Genomic DNA, 15285 nt, shown 5'->3' with positions numbered 1-15285 from the left:
TTTGATTAGTAAGAACAGCTCAGATGGAAATATACACCGCTGGACCCGGCCATTAAAACTGAATGAGCGCACAGGGCCTTAGGGCCTCGCAAGGATAATAAACCCCGGGACATAGTAATTAATTTGCATAGCTTCCAACAAAAAGAAGCCATTTTATCAGCAGCAAAGGAGAAGCAGCGATGGTCGTGGAAGGGGAAGAGGTTTCCATTTTTAGTGACCTCGCACCTAATACACTGAGGAAACGTTATGATCTCTGGGAAGTAACTGGAGCTCTCTGAGACGCTATTTTTCCATGTTAAGGGGGCCGCATACAGAGTCAAGAATGTGGGAGAAGCAGTCGACTCCTTTAAACAAGCCGGGCTGGCAACCTCGTTTGAAATGCCCTCGAACTCCGCACAGCCACTGCCAGTGACGGATCCCACCCCAAGATGGCGACGGGCGGGTCAGGGAAGACGGCGACTCCGCAGACATGACGATCCTCCGAGCGCTCAGCTCTGAGCAAGGTTGACTGTAAGCATGAATCATATGGGGATGTCCATTGGCAGGACTGATTTACCACCAGAACCGCTTATAGTTCATGGTCGGGGACCGTTCACTAACTAAGAAGCGGCTGTACATGATTTACTAACTTACTTGGAAGGGTTTGCAGTTTTGACTTTTCAATTGATAATGTTATATCACGGTTTTAGTTTCAGATGCATATCGTTATATTGGGGGGGGCTCTTTCCACAGTGGCTCTTTCCACAGGGATCGCCCCATTGCTGGAGGGTTCGCATTGGGGAGAAGCGAACGATGAGGGGCTGGGGGAGGGGGTATTGGGGTGTTATCTTCTCGGGAATGTGCACAAGGAAAGCTCAGATACTTGAAATGTGGGGCTCATATATTGTATGGTATATCTCTCCAGTTATACTTTCATTTTCTAATGGCATACCCCAGGCCTTATTCACAATAGACTATGGCGTTCCATATAGTATATTTGAATGTTAAAGGGCTCAACACGCCCAGGAAGCGATAACTTTTAAATAAAGAACTTTCGGCCCAAGTAGCTATGGTTGCATTCATACAGGAAACGCATCTCTGTTGACACCATGAGCACTTACTACAGCTTAGCTCCTATCCCCATACATTTCTGGCAGCTAGCGGGAAGCAGGCAAAATATGCCGGGGTAGGCATACTCCTCTCCAGCTCATTAATTTATGACCTGCTGCTACAAGTAGCAGACCCGGGTGGGAGATATATATTAATAAAGATTTGAATATATGGGGAAGTTTTCACATTTCTGTCGGTGTATGCCCCTAATCAGGATCAAACTAACTTTTTCTTCCAATTAGATACCCTGCTTCACTCACATGCAGAGGGATTCATTATATTAGGAGGGGATTTTAACATAACGCTTAGACCTGATTTAGATAACTCCAGCAAGCAAACTCCTTCCTTGTCTAATGCTAGAAAGGCTCGGTTAACCATTATGAAGGATTGGGGCCTGGTAGATGTTTGGCGATACTCTGCACCTACTTCCTGCTCATATCCTTTTTACTCTGCTAAACTCCTCCTTCCTAGGTTTAAAGCAACAGACTTGGGACCAATAACTTGGTCGGACCATGCTCCAATTAGATTCACTATGGATTCACTGGGGGTCAAACAGGGTCATGGAGACTAAATAAATCTTTGCTTAAAGACTCCCTTTTTGTATCATCAATTGAAGACATTTAGAAGAGTATTTTCGCTTAAATATCCCGGTTGACACAACCCTTGAGATAGTTTGGAAGTGCTCTAAAGCCGTGGCGAGGGGCCTGTAAGAGAGATGGGGAAAGAACTCGGGAAGCTCTAATGACCACAATACAGCAATTATCCCACCAGCACATGTGCACACAATCACCTCGGGTATACCATAAATTACAACTCGCCAGAGCGGACTTAGATAGGTTAAATGACTCCCAATTAGCTCACACTTTAGAACTAGCCAAACAGGTGCATTATGAAGGTGGTAATAAGGTCAGTTGATTCTTGGCCCGACAACTGCAGCAGCGAATAGCTCACTTCTCATCGACTCACCTCCCTCAAGCTTTTTTCTCTAATCCCTCTGCAATACCAGAACAGATCCCCTGAGACCAGGGGTCCCCAAACTATGGCCTGGGAGTTGGTTTGGCTGGCTCACCATACTTTCCCTTTGCCCAACTGAATTCACCCTGAAGAGAAAGATCCCCGCCCCTGCTGCGGTGGCGGCCGAAAGAAGCAGTCCCGGGATCCTTGCTGCTGAAGGACACAGGGAGACCTCTGTACCCAGTGTAAGGGCAGTGGGTGAGAGAATGAAGGGAAGGGAGAAGTTGGAAGGGAAAGGGAGTGAATGAGAGGGTGGAGTAAGGGAAGGCAAGGAGGAGAATGGGTAAGAGGAGAGTGGCGTGAGTGAAGGGAAAAGATGTGTGCGTTATAATGACACAGATGCACACACTAACTCACTACTACTACTACTGGCAAGCTATGTGTCACACTCCTGGGAATGGCTGCAGTGCATGCAAATCTTGTGCATATTCAATCTGGATATCCTGAACGCTAAATCTGGGGTGTGCTCTTCTACCAGCTCTATACAGGGAAAGGGAATTCAGTGGTACCAATTATTGCTTCCTACTAGAAGAGACCCCAACCCCTGCATTTCTGCGGCCCCAGAGAGGTCTCAGGTTGCACTTCCTTGCACACTCTACAACATTTTCACTCAACCAATTTCTAACCCAGTCCACCAATCTGAGACCCATGCTCAGGCTTTTCAATTTATTTATAAGCAAACTCTGAGCACATCAGGACATGCAAAAGAAGGAGATGACATCAATGGTCATGGAACCGATGAGAGGGGGGAGCTACATGAGATCAAGTTTTCAGTGGAACGCAGGACTCGGTGCAAGAGATAAAGGTACTGGATCCACTTGGCAACAGTGATCATAATATAATAAAATCTGACAATCACTGGAGATTGAATACTAAAAACTACTGCAGAAATATTTAAACTATAGAAAGGGAGACTATGAAAAAATGAGGACATTTGTTGGAAAAAAAAATGTAATGAACAATTTACATGGTTACAAATTTGCAGGAGGCACGGATGCTGTTTAAAATTACCTTCCTTGAGGCCCAGGCAAAATACTGCATATTCTGTACATTAAAAATGTGAAAGGAAAAGCAAATGATTGACAGAAGCAATTAAAACCAAAAGGGCATCATTCAAAAACTAGAAAGCAGACTCAAATAAAGAAAACAGGGAAGTTAGATATAAAAAAAACAAACAGGTTAAGAGAGAATTTGAAAAGAGGCTTCCCACAGAGGTAAAATGAAGTATTAAGTAGACATTAGAGCAGAAAATGATCTAAAGCTATTTTGGAAAAAACTGGAAACAGGGATGCTGCTCACTATTTTGGCTGAGTGAGGGAACAGTGTGGGATCATGGATATAAGGTAAGACCTTGTAAAGTGCTTCTGGTGATAGTAATGAGCTGTACTAGCTGTTTTATCTGTGATAGTTGAAGAATGTGTTTTATTTGTTTGAAATAATTGTTTTATCTTGTACATCACTTTAGGCGTTTTTAACAGTAAGGCAATTAATATATGTTTGTAATAAATACAATAATTAAAACCTTTTTCCAGTACAATTGAAGCAAAAGGCCTGCGAGGGAGTCAGCGGGAGGATAAAAGGATGCTCAGAGAGAACAAAGAAATAGCAGAAAAACTAAAAGAATTCTTCACCTCTGCCTTTACTGAAGAGGATGTTGGGGTCATATACACAATGGAAATTCTTTTTGGTGGTGATGACAGAGATACTTTAAAATGGCTGAAAGGTGGAATAAAATGAATAATTAAAGACTAAAAAATAACAAATCACCGAGACCGGATGGTATTCACTCCAGGGTTCTGAAATTGCAGACCTATTTTTGGTTATTTACTACCTATCATTTAAAACAGCTACGGTACCAGGATAGCCAACGTGAGGCCATTTTTTAAAAAGGGCTCCAGGGGTGATCAGAGAATCTACAAATTGGTGTGCCTGATGTTGGTGTCAGGCAAAATGGTAGAAGCTATTCTTGAAAAAGAAAAATAAATTATGACTACAGAGAGACATGGTTTAATGGGGGAGAGTTAACATGGTTTTTGCACAGGGAAGCCTTGCTTACCAATTTACTACATTGTTTTTGAAGGTTGATATTGTGTATTTGAATTTTCAGAAGGCATTTGACTATGTCCCTCATTAAAGACTCCTTGGGCAACTAGGAGGTCATGGGACTGGAGGCAGTATCCCATTCACCTGGAACTGGAAAAAAGCAGCGATGTAAGTGCTGCGATCATTAGACCCGCCCCCCCATGACGTCACTAACATCGGACAGTTAAGACAGCCTCAACACCAGGCGTCGTGTGTGGGAAGCCAGATAACATCAAGGGGCACCCTGCAGCGCTTCTCACCCCACAGTCATGGGAGGGGAAGTGAAGGAAACAGCTTGATCTTCACCTGAAACTGGAAAGAAGCAGCGATGTAAGTGCTGCGATCATTAGACCTGCCCCCATGATGTCACTAACATGGGACAGTTAAGACAGCCTCAACACCAGGCGTCGCGCGCCGAAGGGGCGCGACAAAGGGGCTCTCCCCTTTGTGCAAACCTTTGTGTATATGTAAAAATTTATATTTATGTTTCCTTTGTTAACTAAGCTGTTTCATTGTATTCGACTAAGGAATTTTTTCCTGCTTTTTCTGTTTCACTGTAAACCGGCATGATTTGCATTTAATGCAAGAATGTCGGTATATAAAAGTTAAAAATAAATAAATAAATAAATTATGGACTGGGAACTGGATAAAAGACAGGAAACACAGGTTATGATCAGTTTTCCAAAAGGAAAAAGGTTATTAGTGCAGTGCTCCAGGGGGATTTTAAGAAAGGAGCAATAAGAACATAACATGTGAGACTGGCCTTCTAAACGGCAGATGCAATTTAATGTGGACAAGTACAAAGTGATGCATATAGGGAAAAATATCCCAAGACAGGTATCTGATGCCGGGCTCTGTGTTAGGAGTCACCACCCAGGAAAAGGACCGTGGAGTCCTTCTGGACACCACCTTGAAATCTGACTCAGTGGGTGGTGGTGGCCAGAAAAGCAAATTGAATGTTAGGAATTATTTGGAAAGAAACCGAGAATAAAACTGAGAATATCATGATGCATTTGTATAGATCCATGGTACAACTGCATCTCAAGCACTGTGTGCCGTTCTGGTCACACCATCTCAAAAAAGACAAAGCAGACATAGAAAAGGTACAGAGAAGGGCGACAGAAATGATAGAGGGGATGGAAAAGCTCCCTCATGGAGAAAGGCTGAACAGATGAGGGCTCTTTAGCTGGGAAAAGAGAGGACAGAGGGGATAGGATTGAGATTTATAAAACCTTGAGTGGAATGAATAATAGGGAAGGATTATTTTCCCTTTCAAACAACATTAGGAGTAGGGACACGCCACGAAACTGGCAACCGGCAGATTTAAAACAAATCATAGGAAGTGATTTGTCACTCAATGCACAATGAAGCTGTGGAATCTGTTGCTGGAGGACGTGGTGAAGGCAACTAACATAGCGGGGTTTAAAAGAGGACTGGACAAGTTCCTGAAGGAAAAGTCCTTACACAGTTATTAGCCAGGGAGACTTGGGAAAGCCGGCGCTTACTTATCCCCGGGAGTGAGAGGCAAGAAATCAATGAATGAGAGGGTATCTGACAGACACTTGTGACCCAGACTGGCCGCTGTCGGAAACAGGATGCGGGGCTCCATGGACCTTGGTCTGACTGGGGAATGGCACTTATTTTCTTAACAATAGAAAGTTTTGCTAAAATCCAGCATGCATCCATAATGTAACTCCCTGTTCATTCAACCCAATGCATATCTGACCCGAGCTTTCGTAGGTAAAAGCAGGCTGCCTGGATCCTTTGCGTTAGCAGAGTCTCCGTTAATTTTACCCAGCACTGAGGTAAGACTAAGCAGCCTGGCACTTTTACCACCGTATGCGCCCACAGGAGGACTCCATGACTTGCCTCTGGCACAGACCACTCCTGTACATAGGGTGGCATCTACCCCTGCCAGCCACCAGCAGTCCTTCTCCAGCCCTTTCCTCGCCACTCTCCCCCTTTCCTTTTTCACTTCTCTCAGTCTTTTAATCCCATTTCTGCTTTTCCCACTTTCACAGACGCCCCTGAAAAGAAATCCTGCTGCTCTCACCTTTGCCATGCTGACTCCATCCTATTTTTCCCCGTGTTCCTCTTTCTGAGATCTCTGATTGCTATGCCTTTATCTTTTTAGCCTTCTTTGGTTTCTTCTCTTAACCTCTGTTCTATTACATAAGAGATTTTCCTTCCTTCCTTAAGGTACTCCCCACACTGTAGCAAAGTTGGTACCCCTGACGTTCGGGACCATGACCTCCTCTGCCAGATGTTCCCACAATACAGCCCCCAGAGCAGGTTTATCTGCTTGCTCTGCTCCACAGATTACTCTGGAGTAGTTAGAAGTGCCATTCCCCTGGGCACTTCTAACTACACCATAGGGCTATGTTGTTTTCCTATTTTTCCCTTTTCTGTCTTCCACATCCTTCCTGAACGGATCATAGCCGGGCGTGCATTCAAGGAACCACATCTCGCAACAGCAATGTAATATTAAACCAACTGCAAAATCTAGGATTTCTGCTGCCATTAGGGCTTGGAGACCTGGAATTTTCTTCCCCAGACTATGAGCATGTGTGATCACAGATTTCCAGATATTTCTCCTTGTCGTGCCTCATTCCTGCTCCAATCCTCACTGTGTGCTTTTCTCCTCTACCTTCATTTGTTTGTCAGAGGTGACAGCCCGACTCAATCGGCTTCCTCCTCTCATCATCTAGTTTAAAGTCTATCAGGCCAATTCAGTAAAGGTCACGGGAGAACGGGTGCTCCGTGTCGAGCACCTGCTCTCCTGGGTGTGCAATCCTATATGTAAATGAGGGGTCGCGCTAAAAGGAGGTGCTAGGGATGATTACGCGCCCAGGAGAGGTGGCGCTGTCAGCAGGTTCAGGAAACCGACGCTCAATTTTACCAGCGACCCGTTGACAGCAATCGGTTAGGAAAGTGGACGCCGGTAAAATTGAGTGTCCGTTCCCCTAACTGGATCGGCAGGCACTTTAAAAAACATTTTTTTTTTTTTACATTTTTGGTTCCTCCGACTTAATATCGCTAGGATATTAAGTTGGAGGTTGTACGGAAAAGCAGTATTTTCTGCTTTTCTGTACACCTTTCCGGGCTGCTCATAAATTAACGTCTTCCCTAGGGCAGGCGTTAATTTACAAGCGTAAAATGTACAGATTGGCCGCACATTTTACTTACAGAACGCCGGGTGAATGACTAATAGGCTCATCAACCTGCATCTGAACGTGATGAGCACTATTAGTTTTCAGGTGGTTTGGCTGCGCGTTTTTGAGGTGCTAAACCCCTTACAGTATAAGGGGTAATAGATGCCCCTCGAAAACGCGCAGCCAAATGGGTGCTAAACGGTGCGCTCGGCCGAGCGCACTTTACAGACGTAGCCCGTATGTATGACCTGAATCTCTCACCTAGGATCAGGGAGAAGAAACTGAAAGGTAAAAGTCAGGAAGAGACTAGGGAAGGGGGACCACAGATCAGCCATAAAAACAAACTAAAAGAGACACGTCTGAAAGCAAACATCCCATCTCCTCCACCCCCACCAAGAAAGCAGAACAGGCAAAAATAAAACCGCAAGTACAGAAAAGCAAAGGCTTCTACATATTTCCAATGGCACGCAAGCTTTCGAACATGTCCCAGCCCTGTACAGAGGGGTAATATTATTTCCCTCTTTCTTCTAGGGTCCCCTCTCGCTTCTCCAACTGCTTTGTCATGCTGGCTGAGGACATCAGAGACGTTCCCCAGGAATCAAATTGCAATTTGGTCCCTGGATTTTGCATTTTCCCCAGGTTTTTAAATTCACCTTTCGTCATATTTACTCTCTGTGGCATGCTTATTTTTGCAAATTTTCATATCAACAGCAAACAGGCATATATTCCCTACCTTGCTTATAAAAGACCCTGAAAGGGACGGGGCCTAGCACTGATCTTTGTGGCATCTGCTCACTTGCCCACCACCAAAGCGGACCCCAGGAATCAGCACTCCGAGTTCTGCAGTTTATCATTTTTCTTCCAACTTCCAGACTGGCTCACCAATCTTCTAGATGACTTTACTGAAATCCAGATAAGACACATCTACTGCACCACCCAAATCTACTACTCTGATCACTTCCATCCCAGCCTCCATTGCATTCCCAGCCCTGGTCCATACATTTTAGCAAAGAAAGAAACCAAACCCAGGTCACTGCCACTCAGCCTCTAGGTGAGCCCAGACCATTTTTTAGGCGTTGCAACACATGCCAAGTGGCATGTTAAAGGATTTAATTATGATTTCCTGATGTCAGGATGTGCTTTGAAAGCTTTAAACATACATCATGCCATGCATTTATGCATATAAGACATGGAAGCAGCACTGCAGGTTTTTTGTCATCCTCCAAACATGGCCCTGAGCAGCACATGTGATGCTCAATATAGACCCTGTTCATGTGCAAGCCTTCACTTACCTCCTGCTCCTCCTCCTCATGGAACGTCCTTTCCAGCTGCTTCACCCGGAGCAGCTGCTCCTCCTGCTCTACCTGCAGCTGTTCCTGGAGCTCCTGCAGCTCCTGCTCCATGGCCATCAGCTGGGCACTCTTCCGGATTTGCTGCCTTGCACTCAGGAGCTCCATCTGCTTTTCCTGTACCTGCAGGTTCAGCCTCTTGATCTCCAGCATGGTCTCGCGCACTTTGCTCAGTTCCATTGTGCTGCGGGACTGGGTCTCACTGAGCAGTTCTTCGTCGGGTGCCACTTTGCTGCAGTCCTGGGTGCACTTCTCGGACAGTGCTCTCCTCTCTCTGCTAGGTCCTGCCGAAGAGAGCTTTGGATCCATCCTCTCTGTGGGCTCTTTAGCCACTTGTGCCCTGCCCGAGGACTTGCTGGCCTGCTCACTGTCCAAGGATAAGCGGTGCACTTTTGATTTGGAGTAAGAGGGGCCCTCAGCTCCGGATGCATCCGAATCTTCCAAGCTGAATTTCCGCTTGGTTCTTGGGCCCTTCAGAGTGCTCGATGACTGCTCACTCAGAAATGGCCGGATCACCTCCAACTCTTCGTGAATCAGCTCATACTCATACTCTGCTTTTTCCGAATCTTGCAAAGGCACTCCCAGCTGAATGTAATCCCCTGCCCGGACAGGGTATGCTTTCAAAGGGTCCAGTCGCTCCTGGTTCAGCCAGACCCCATTTAGACTCTGCCAAATAGAGAGCGAGAGATCTGAGATTAAAAACAAACACAGGGGTTAAGTCCAACAGGGAAAACTTTAAAAGCAGGGAGGATGAACTGCAAACTGGAAAATGTTTGAGGGAGACCAGAATGTCTATTGCAAAAGCAAGAAACAGAAAAAGCGTTAGCAATAGAGGAAGCTACTGCCATTTTAGCGAACAAGACATTCTTCATGGACCAACAGAAAGTGGCTCCCAAGACCTCACGCTGCCCTCTTGAAATCCGAAGGCATTCATGTACAGCATCTATTCTGCTGGACCTTCAAAAAGATTGATTTGCTCTACGAGCAACACGTCTACCAGACCTCTACAAAACAAGGCTTCTCACAGGGTTTTCTCTGTAGTAGAATGCACTTAGGTTATTTCCCCTCAGAGAATTAGCTGCTGGAGACTGGGGTGACGTTTGGTGCTGGATAAGTCTATTTTTTCTTTAACAATCCCAGTCATAGTCTTGAATTCAGTGGCAGATTCTTAGCTATGAGATTTGGGGCTCTTATTAAAAGTCATCTTAGGAGGAGAGTCTGGGAAAATTGGGAGGTGGATGAACAAAAAAAAAAAAGAGGCAACTTTGGGAGGGGAGAGACATGGTGTAGTGAGAGAGTGGATTAGGAGGAAAGAACTAAGAGAAATGGGTAAAGAAAATAAATAAGGAAATGAAAAAAGGAAAACTTATCCTTGCACACAAACATTGAAACCCAAGAAATGTAAAGACTGGATAAAAATATCATTTTTTTGGCATTTTAATAGAAACCCCGCAGTCATACACTAGTTTATGCAAATGTGCCGCTGAGCCTCAAACACTAGGCTGCAGAATTTCCTTACCCTTTTCAGTGCTTCAGTGTCACAGTGTTCAGGACTGCACTGAATCCTTCACATGAAAGCCGGGTGCTCGGGCAGCCTGGAACCAGCACAGAAGGGGGAGAGGCTGCATATCATACTGCAGCCTCCCTTTCCGGGCCTCGCAGTTACATTCTGCTTCTTATCTAATGTAACTTAGCGCTTATTTATTTTCATTTCCAATAGCAAACTCAATGCAAGGAAAAGGCAATGCAGTGTAAGAAAACAACACAGCAAGAAAAGGACCCCAACTTGATGGGGAGGAATGGCAGCACCTAAGGGCCAATTGAATCCCCTACATGTGAGCAGCTCAACCTCAACAGACAAGCAGGAAATATTTTAAGACTCCGCCTACATAGCAATTTGAGCTACTCCATACCTGATATTGAACTGGTAAAACCTGGTATTTTATTTACAGCTCAGGGCTTCTTTCCTCTTCAGGTTCAGCTACTTAAAAACTCATAAAACAAACAAAAACCCCACAAATGTAGGTAATATAAAGCTATTTGATTATCCAAAAAACCCACATTACTGCAAATTATATCCAACAATCTAATAATTTAGTTGTTCAACCCTTCTGTGACTCCAAAAGAATTCAAAAAACTTTTCATCCAAATGAAAGCATTTTTTTTTTTTTTTTTTTTTTAAGAGAGAGGTGGTTGTTTCATACACTTGAATGAAAGGGTACCATCCAGGTTTCCCCCATTCTGTGTTCTAATCACAAACATGCCACCAGCCCCCTTGCTTATTTTTTAATTATTTTTCCAAACATGAAGCTTACAACATAGCGCTGTGAGAGAACAGAGACGTTCTTGGTTATTTGGTGAGCTGTTACCCCTGAAGAATTAATTTCGAAACCTGGCCACGTCGGGAAAAAGTGCTACCACGTATTCTCGTTCAGCGTCTCATCCAGCTTATTTTTCATCAGCATTTATTCAGCTAAGGGTTACTTCTTCTATTTTCATTGTTTTCAATGATGGAATTAAAGTCTCATGACATCATTTTTAATGAGTACTTTAAATAGTGTTCAATGGGACAATTTGATATTATGAACTATCTTTATAGAAGTAACTTTTGCTAAGCCTTTGAAGGCACTAGAGTTGTGGACTATTCCCATTTTTGTATAACAAAATTTAATTTTATAGGCATTAAGTTTTTGAACTTTTGAAAAAATAATTAAAAAATAAGCAAGGGGGATGGTGGTATGTTTGTGATTAGAACACAGAATGGGGGAAACCTGGCTGGTATCCTTTTATTCAATTGTATGAAACAACCACCTCTCTCTTAAAAACTCATTGCAAAAGCTGAAACGACTCAAAGTATTCTGTGCAACAAGTCTCTGACATACCTTGTTATCTGTGACAGTCCACTGGTCCTCTGCACTCTGCTTGAAGATGCAGTGGTAGCGGGAAATCATGAGGGGGCACAGTTTTGACACCAGCTGGTAAGTCAGACCAAATCCTCGTCCTATGGTTACCTAGGAGTCCCAAGGAGAAAACTGGATTTTACACTATGAGAAAAGGGACAGCCTGCCACTGAAAATCAGTCCATCCGCTTCTCTGCCAAGAGCGTAGCACTCAGCCTAAAATTTCTGTTCTGCACAACCCGTGACCCATGTAAGAATGCTTTCAGCATATTTTCTGTGACGCCAAACTACTTTGGTGGCAGTAAAGAAAAACAATTACAGCACAATGAGATTCAACTCATTCACAATCCAGTGGGAGCACTGAGAGGAGAGGATCACCTTGCTGATGGCTGAAAGGAATCAGTAAGTTTTTGCTTGGGACATTGTCTTTTTTAAAAGTATTGGGGCGAAGTTAACTATTTGGGGAATATTATTTAGTGTGTTTGTGCTTATAATAGTAAGGCAGCGAATAAACAGAAGTTAGACTGTTTGTATCTTTAAATAGTCTGTAAGGCAGCTAATAAGCAGAAGTTAGAGTGCATATTAGAAAAAAAAAAGGTAGCCAGAAGCTAGAAATAAGCTAGGAGCAGTGTATACCTAAGTAAAAAGGTTGAAAAGTTCAGCTGTTACTCACCTTGGAAAGGTGCTAAGGTTGTGTGTTTGATTTTATTAGGTACCAACATTTGTTAATCAGAGCAGCAGTGAGTTAACTCAGGACAACTAACTGTAGTGTAAATCTCCAAAGGGATTGTTTTGCATTAATTTACCTTAGAAGCACAATATATATTGCAAGGGAAGAGCTCAGTAACATTATGGGAGCACTGAGAGGAGAGGATCACCTAGCTGGTAGCTGAAAGGAATCAGTAAGTTTTTTGCTTGTGAAATTTTCTTTTTTAAAAGTATTGGGCGAAGTTAACTATTGGGGAATATTATTTAGTGTGTTTGTGTGTTTATACTTTTAATAGTCTGTAAAGCAGCGAATAAACAGAAATTAGACTGTTTTTCCCAACCCTCCCAACTCTCACCCCTAGCTCATCCTTTAACTTATAGGCAGGTGCCACTTTCACATGATAAAAAACAATAACAAAACCCCAAAAACAGCCTTTTAACTTCATTTCATGAATTCCCCACACCTTATTGAGAGTTTGATCATAAATAGATACATTCCTACTCCCATAGCAACCTAAAACTTAAGTAGCAACTGAACAAATTTGAGATGAAGGCAGCAGTCCAGCAGCAGGAAGGAGGCTTCCCAGTCTTTTGCATAGAGTGTCACATGTATGATTTTTTACCCACCGGTGAGAAGTTGTACATGTGCATGTGATGCAAAGAGCTCCTGGCTCTCAGAGAACGAGTCCGATCTCTGGAGGCTAGAGTGGCAGACCTGGAGGAGCTGAGGCAGACAGAGAGGTATATAGATGAGACCTTCAGGGACATAGTAGTCAAGTCCCAACTTCAGACTGGCAGCCCTGGTGCTGCCTTGGAGGAAGAAGGTCTCATGATGGGAGAGAGCACCAACCAGGTGCAGCAGGAAAGGATCCTGTAGCAAGGACCTGCTCTCCAGGTGATGCATTGTTCTTTTGCCCAAGGATATCTCCCCAAGGCCTACTGCCCAGGAGGGAAGGGTTAGGTCGGCCGTCATAGCTGGTGATTCAATTATTAGGAATGTAAACAGCCAGGTGGCTGGTGGGCGCGAGGATCGCCTGGTAACATGCCTACCTGGTGTGAAGGTGGCGGACCTCACCCGTCACCTAGATAGGATTTTAGACAATGCTGGGGAGAAGCCAGCTGTCATACATGTGGGCACCAACGACATAGGAAAATGTGGGAGAGAGGTTCTGGAAGCCAAATTTAGGCTCTTAGGTAGAAAGCTTAAATCCAGAACCTCCAGGGTAGCATTCTCTGAAATGCTTCCTGTTCCACGCACAGGCCCCAGAGGCAGGCAGAGCTCCGGAGTCTCAATGTGTGGATGAGACGATGATGCAAGGTAGAGGGATTCAGTTTTGTAAGCAACTGGGGAACCTTTTGGGGAATGGGGAGTCTCTTTCAAAGGGATGGTCTCCACCTTAAACCAGGGTGGAACTTGACTGCTGGCGCTAACCTGTGTTAGAGTGGAGTAGCCTAGTGGTTACAGCAGCGGTCAATGAACCAGGAGACCAGGGTTCAAGTCCCACTGTCGCTCCTTGTGACCTTGTGAAAAGCAGAAAATAAAAAAAATCACCTTTAAAAAGGAGATAGAGCAGCTTTTAAACTAGAACAAAGCCAACAGTCACTCAGCAGCACATGGTTCGGAGGGAGGTATCTAAGAAGTAAGATGGGAGAATTAGAATATACAGCAATGAATGATGACAGACTTAATTGGCATCTCAGAGACCTGGTGGAAAGAGACAGTGCTATACTGGGGTACAAATTATATCACAATGACAGAGAGGAGCACCCAGGAGGCGGTGTGGCGCTTTATGTCCGGGATGGCATAGGGTCACATGAGACTAAATGCACAATTGAATCTTTATGGGTAGAAACCCCATCCACCTGGTCAAGATGGTGAGACGGACAGTGAAATGGTAAGAGAAATTAGGGAAGCTAACCAAATTGGTAGTGCGGTAATAATGGGAGATTTCAATTACTCCAATATTGACTGGGTAAATGTTTCATTGGGACACGCTAGAGAGATAAAGTTCCTAGATGGAATAAATGATAGCTTTATGGAACAATTGGTTTGGGACCCAACAAGAAAGGGAGCAGTTTTAGATCTAATTCTCAGTGGAGCACAGGATTTGGTGAGAGAGGTAACGGTGGTGAGGCCGCTTGGCAATAGTGATCATAATATAATCAAATTTGAATTAATGACTGGAAGGGGGACAGTAAGCAAATCCACGGCTCTCGTGCTAAACTTTCAAAAATGATTTTTTTATTACCAGTTTCCATGAGCCGCAACCTGCGGCACAGCACCAGTACAACCAGACCTGAATACATATAACCACCTGGGGGGGTGGAGTCAAGATGGCGACTCGATGAGAAGCACAGCACTGCAGCTCCGGCGTTGGTTTCCTGAAAGAAAATTACCTCTGCAAATAATGGCTCCAAAACGCAAAGGAAAGACTAGAAGTTACCCCTCGAGTTCTACAGTTCCTCCAGGGCAGAAAACCATTGAGCAGTGTGCAGTCAAGCCAGTGAATTCGGGTGTGAGAGGTCCGGCTGTAGGGTCACAGGAAGGGACTCTGACCCTACCTCGGAAGCAATATCCTCAGCCCTCTGGATGTAAGACTATCTCCTTCTGCAAGAGGAGCATCGACTGCTCGCCCGAACGGAGACCCGAAGTTGGTTAGCCGAGAAAGTCGGGCTGAGGGGGAGACGTCGGTGGAAGGACAATTGCAGCACTCCGAAGGAATTGGGGATTCACTCACTGGTGGGGGACATCAAAACGGACAGGAAATACAGGATGTCAACGGTGGAGGTGTGCGTACTACCCCAATAATCCCTGTTTGCCCCAGTGAGTTGTTAACATTGATTAAGCCGGAGGTAGTAACGCTAGACTCACTTTGGACTTTGTCTTCAGCAATGGCAAAATCCTTAATAGATTGCTCCGAGAAAATTAATGTTTTGGCAACTCAAATGGAAATTATGAACAAGAGTTATGAGGTTAACAAGCAGGAAGCA

At 44.4% G+C, this 15285-nt stretch overlaps 1 protein-coding gene across 8 annotated transcripts in view; it reads right to left on the bottom strand.

The window, feature by feature from the left end:
* The window catches only part of RNF8 (ring finger protein 8), a 98765-nt gene that overhangs the window by 63862 nt on the left and 19618 nt on the right, over positions 1–15285 (bottom strand). For all 8 annotated transcript variants that reach the window (XM_029592891.1, XM_029592894.1, XM_029592897.1 and 5 more), the window contains exons 2-3: positions 11569–11697; positions 8630–9352 (exon numbers count right to left, since the gene is read on the bottom strand). In XM_029592891.1, coding sequence (XP_029448751.1) covers positions 8630–9352; positions 11569–11697 — 852 coding nt within the window. The remainder of the gene's footprint in view (positions 1–8629; positions 9353–11568; positions 11698–15285) is intronic.

Source organism: Rhinatrema bivittatum, chromosome 3 (assembly GCF_901001135.1).
Source record: "Rhinatrema bivittatum chromosome 3, aRhiBiv1.1, whole genome shotgun sequence".
Classification (NCBI taxonomy): Eukaryota; Metazoa; Chordata; class Amphibia; order Gymnophiona; family Rhinatrematidae; genus Rhinatrema; species Rhinatrema bivittatum.
Note: the sequence above shows the minus strand (reverse complement) of the source record. Positions and strands in the feature narration are given on the sequence as shown.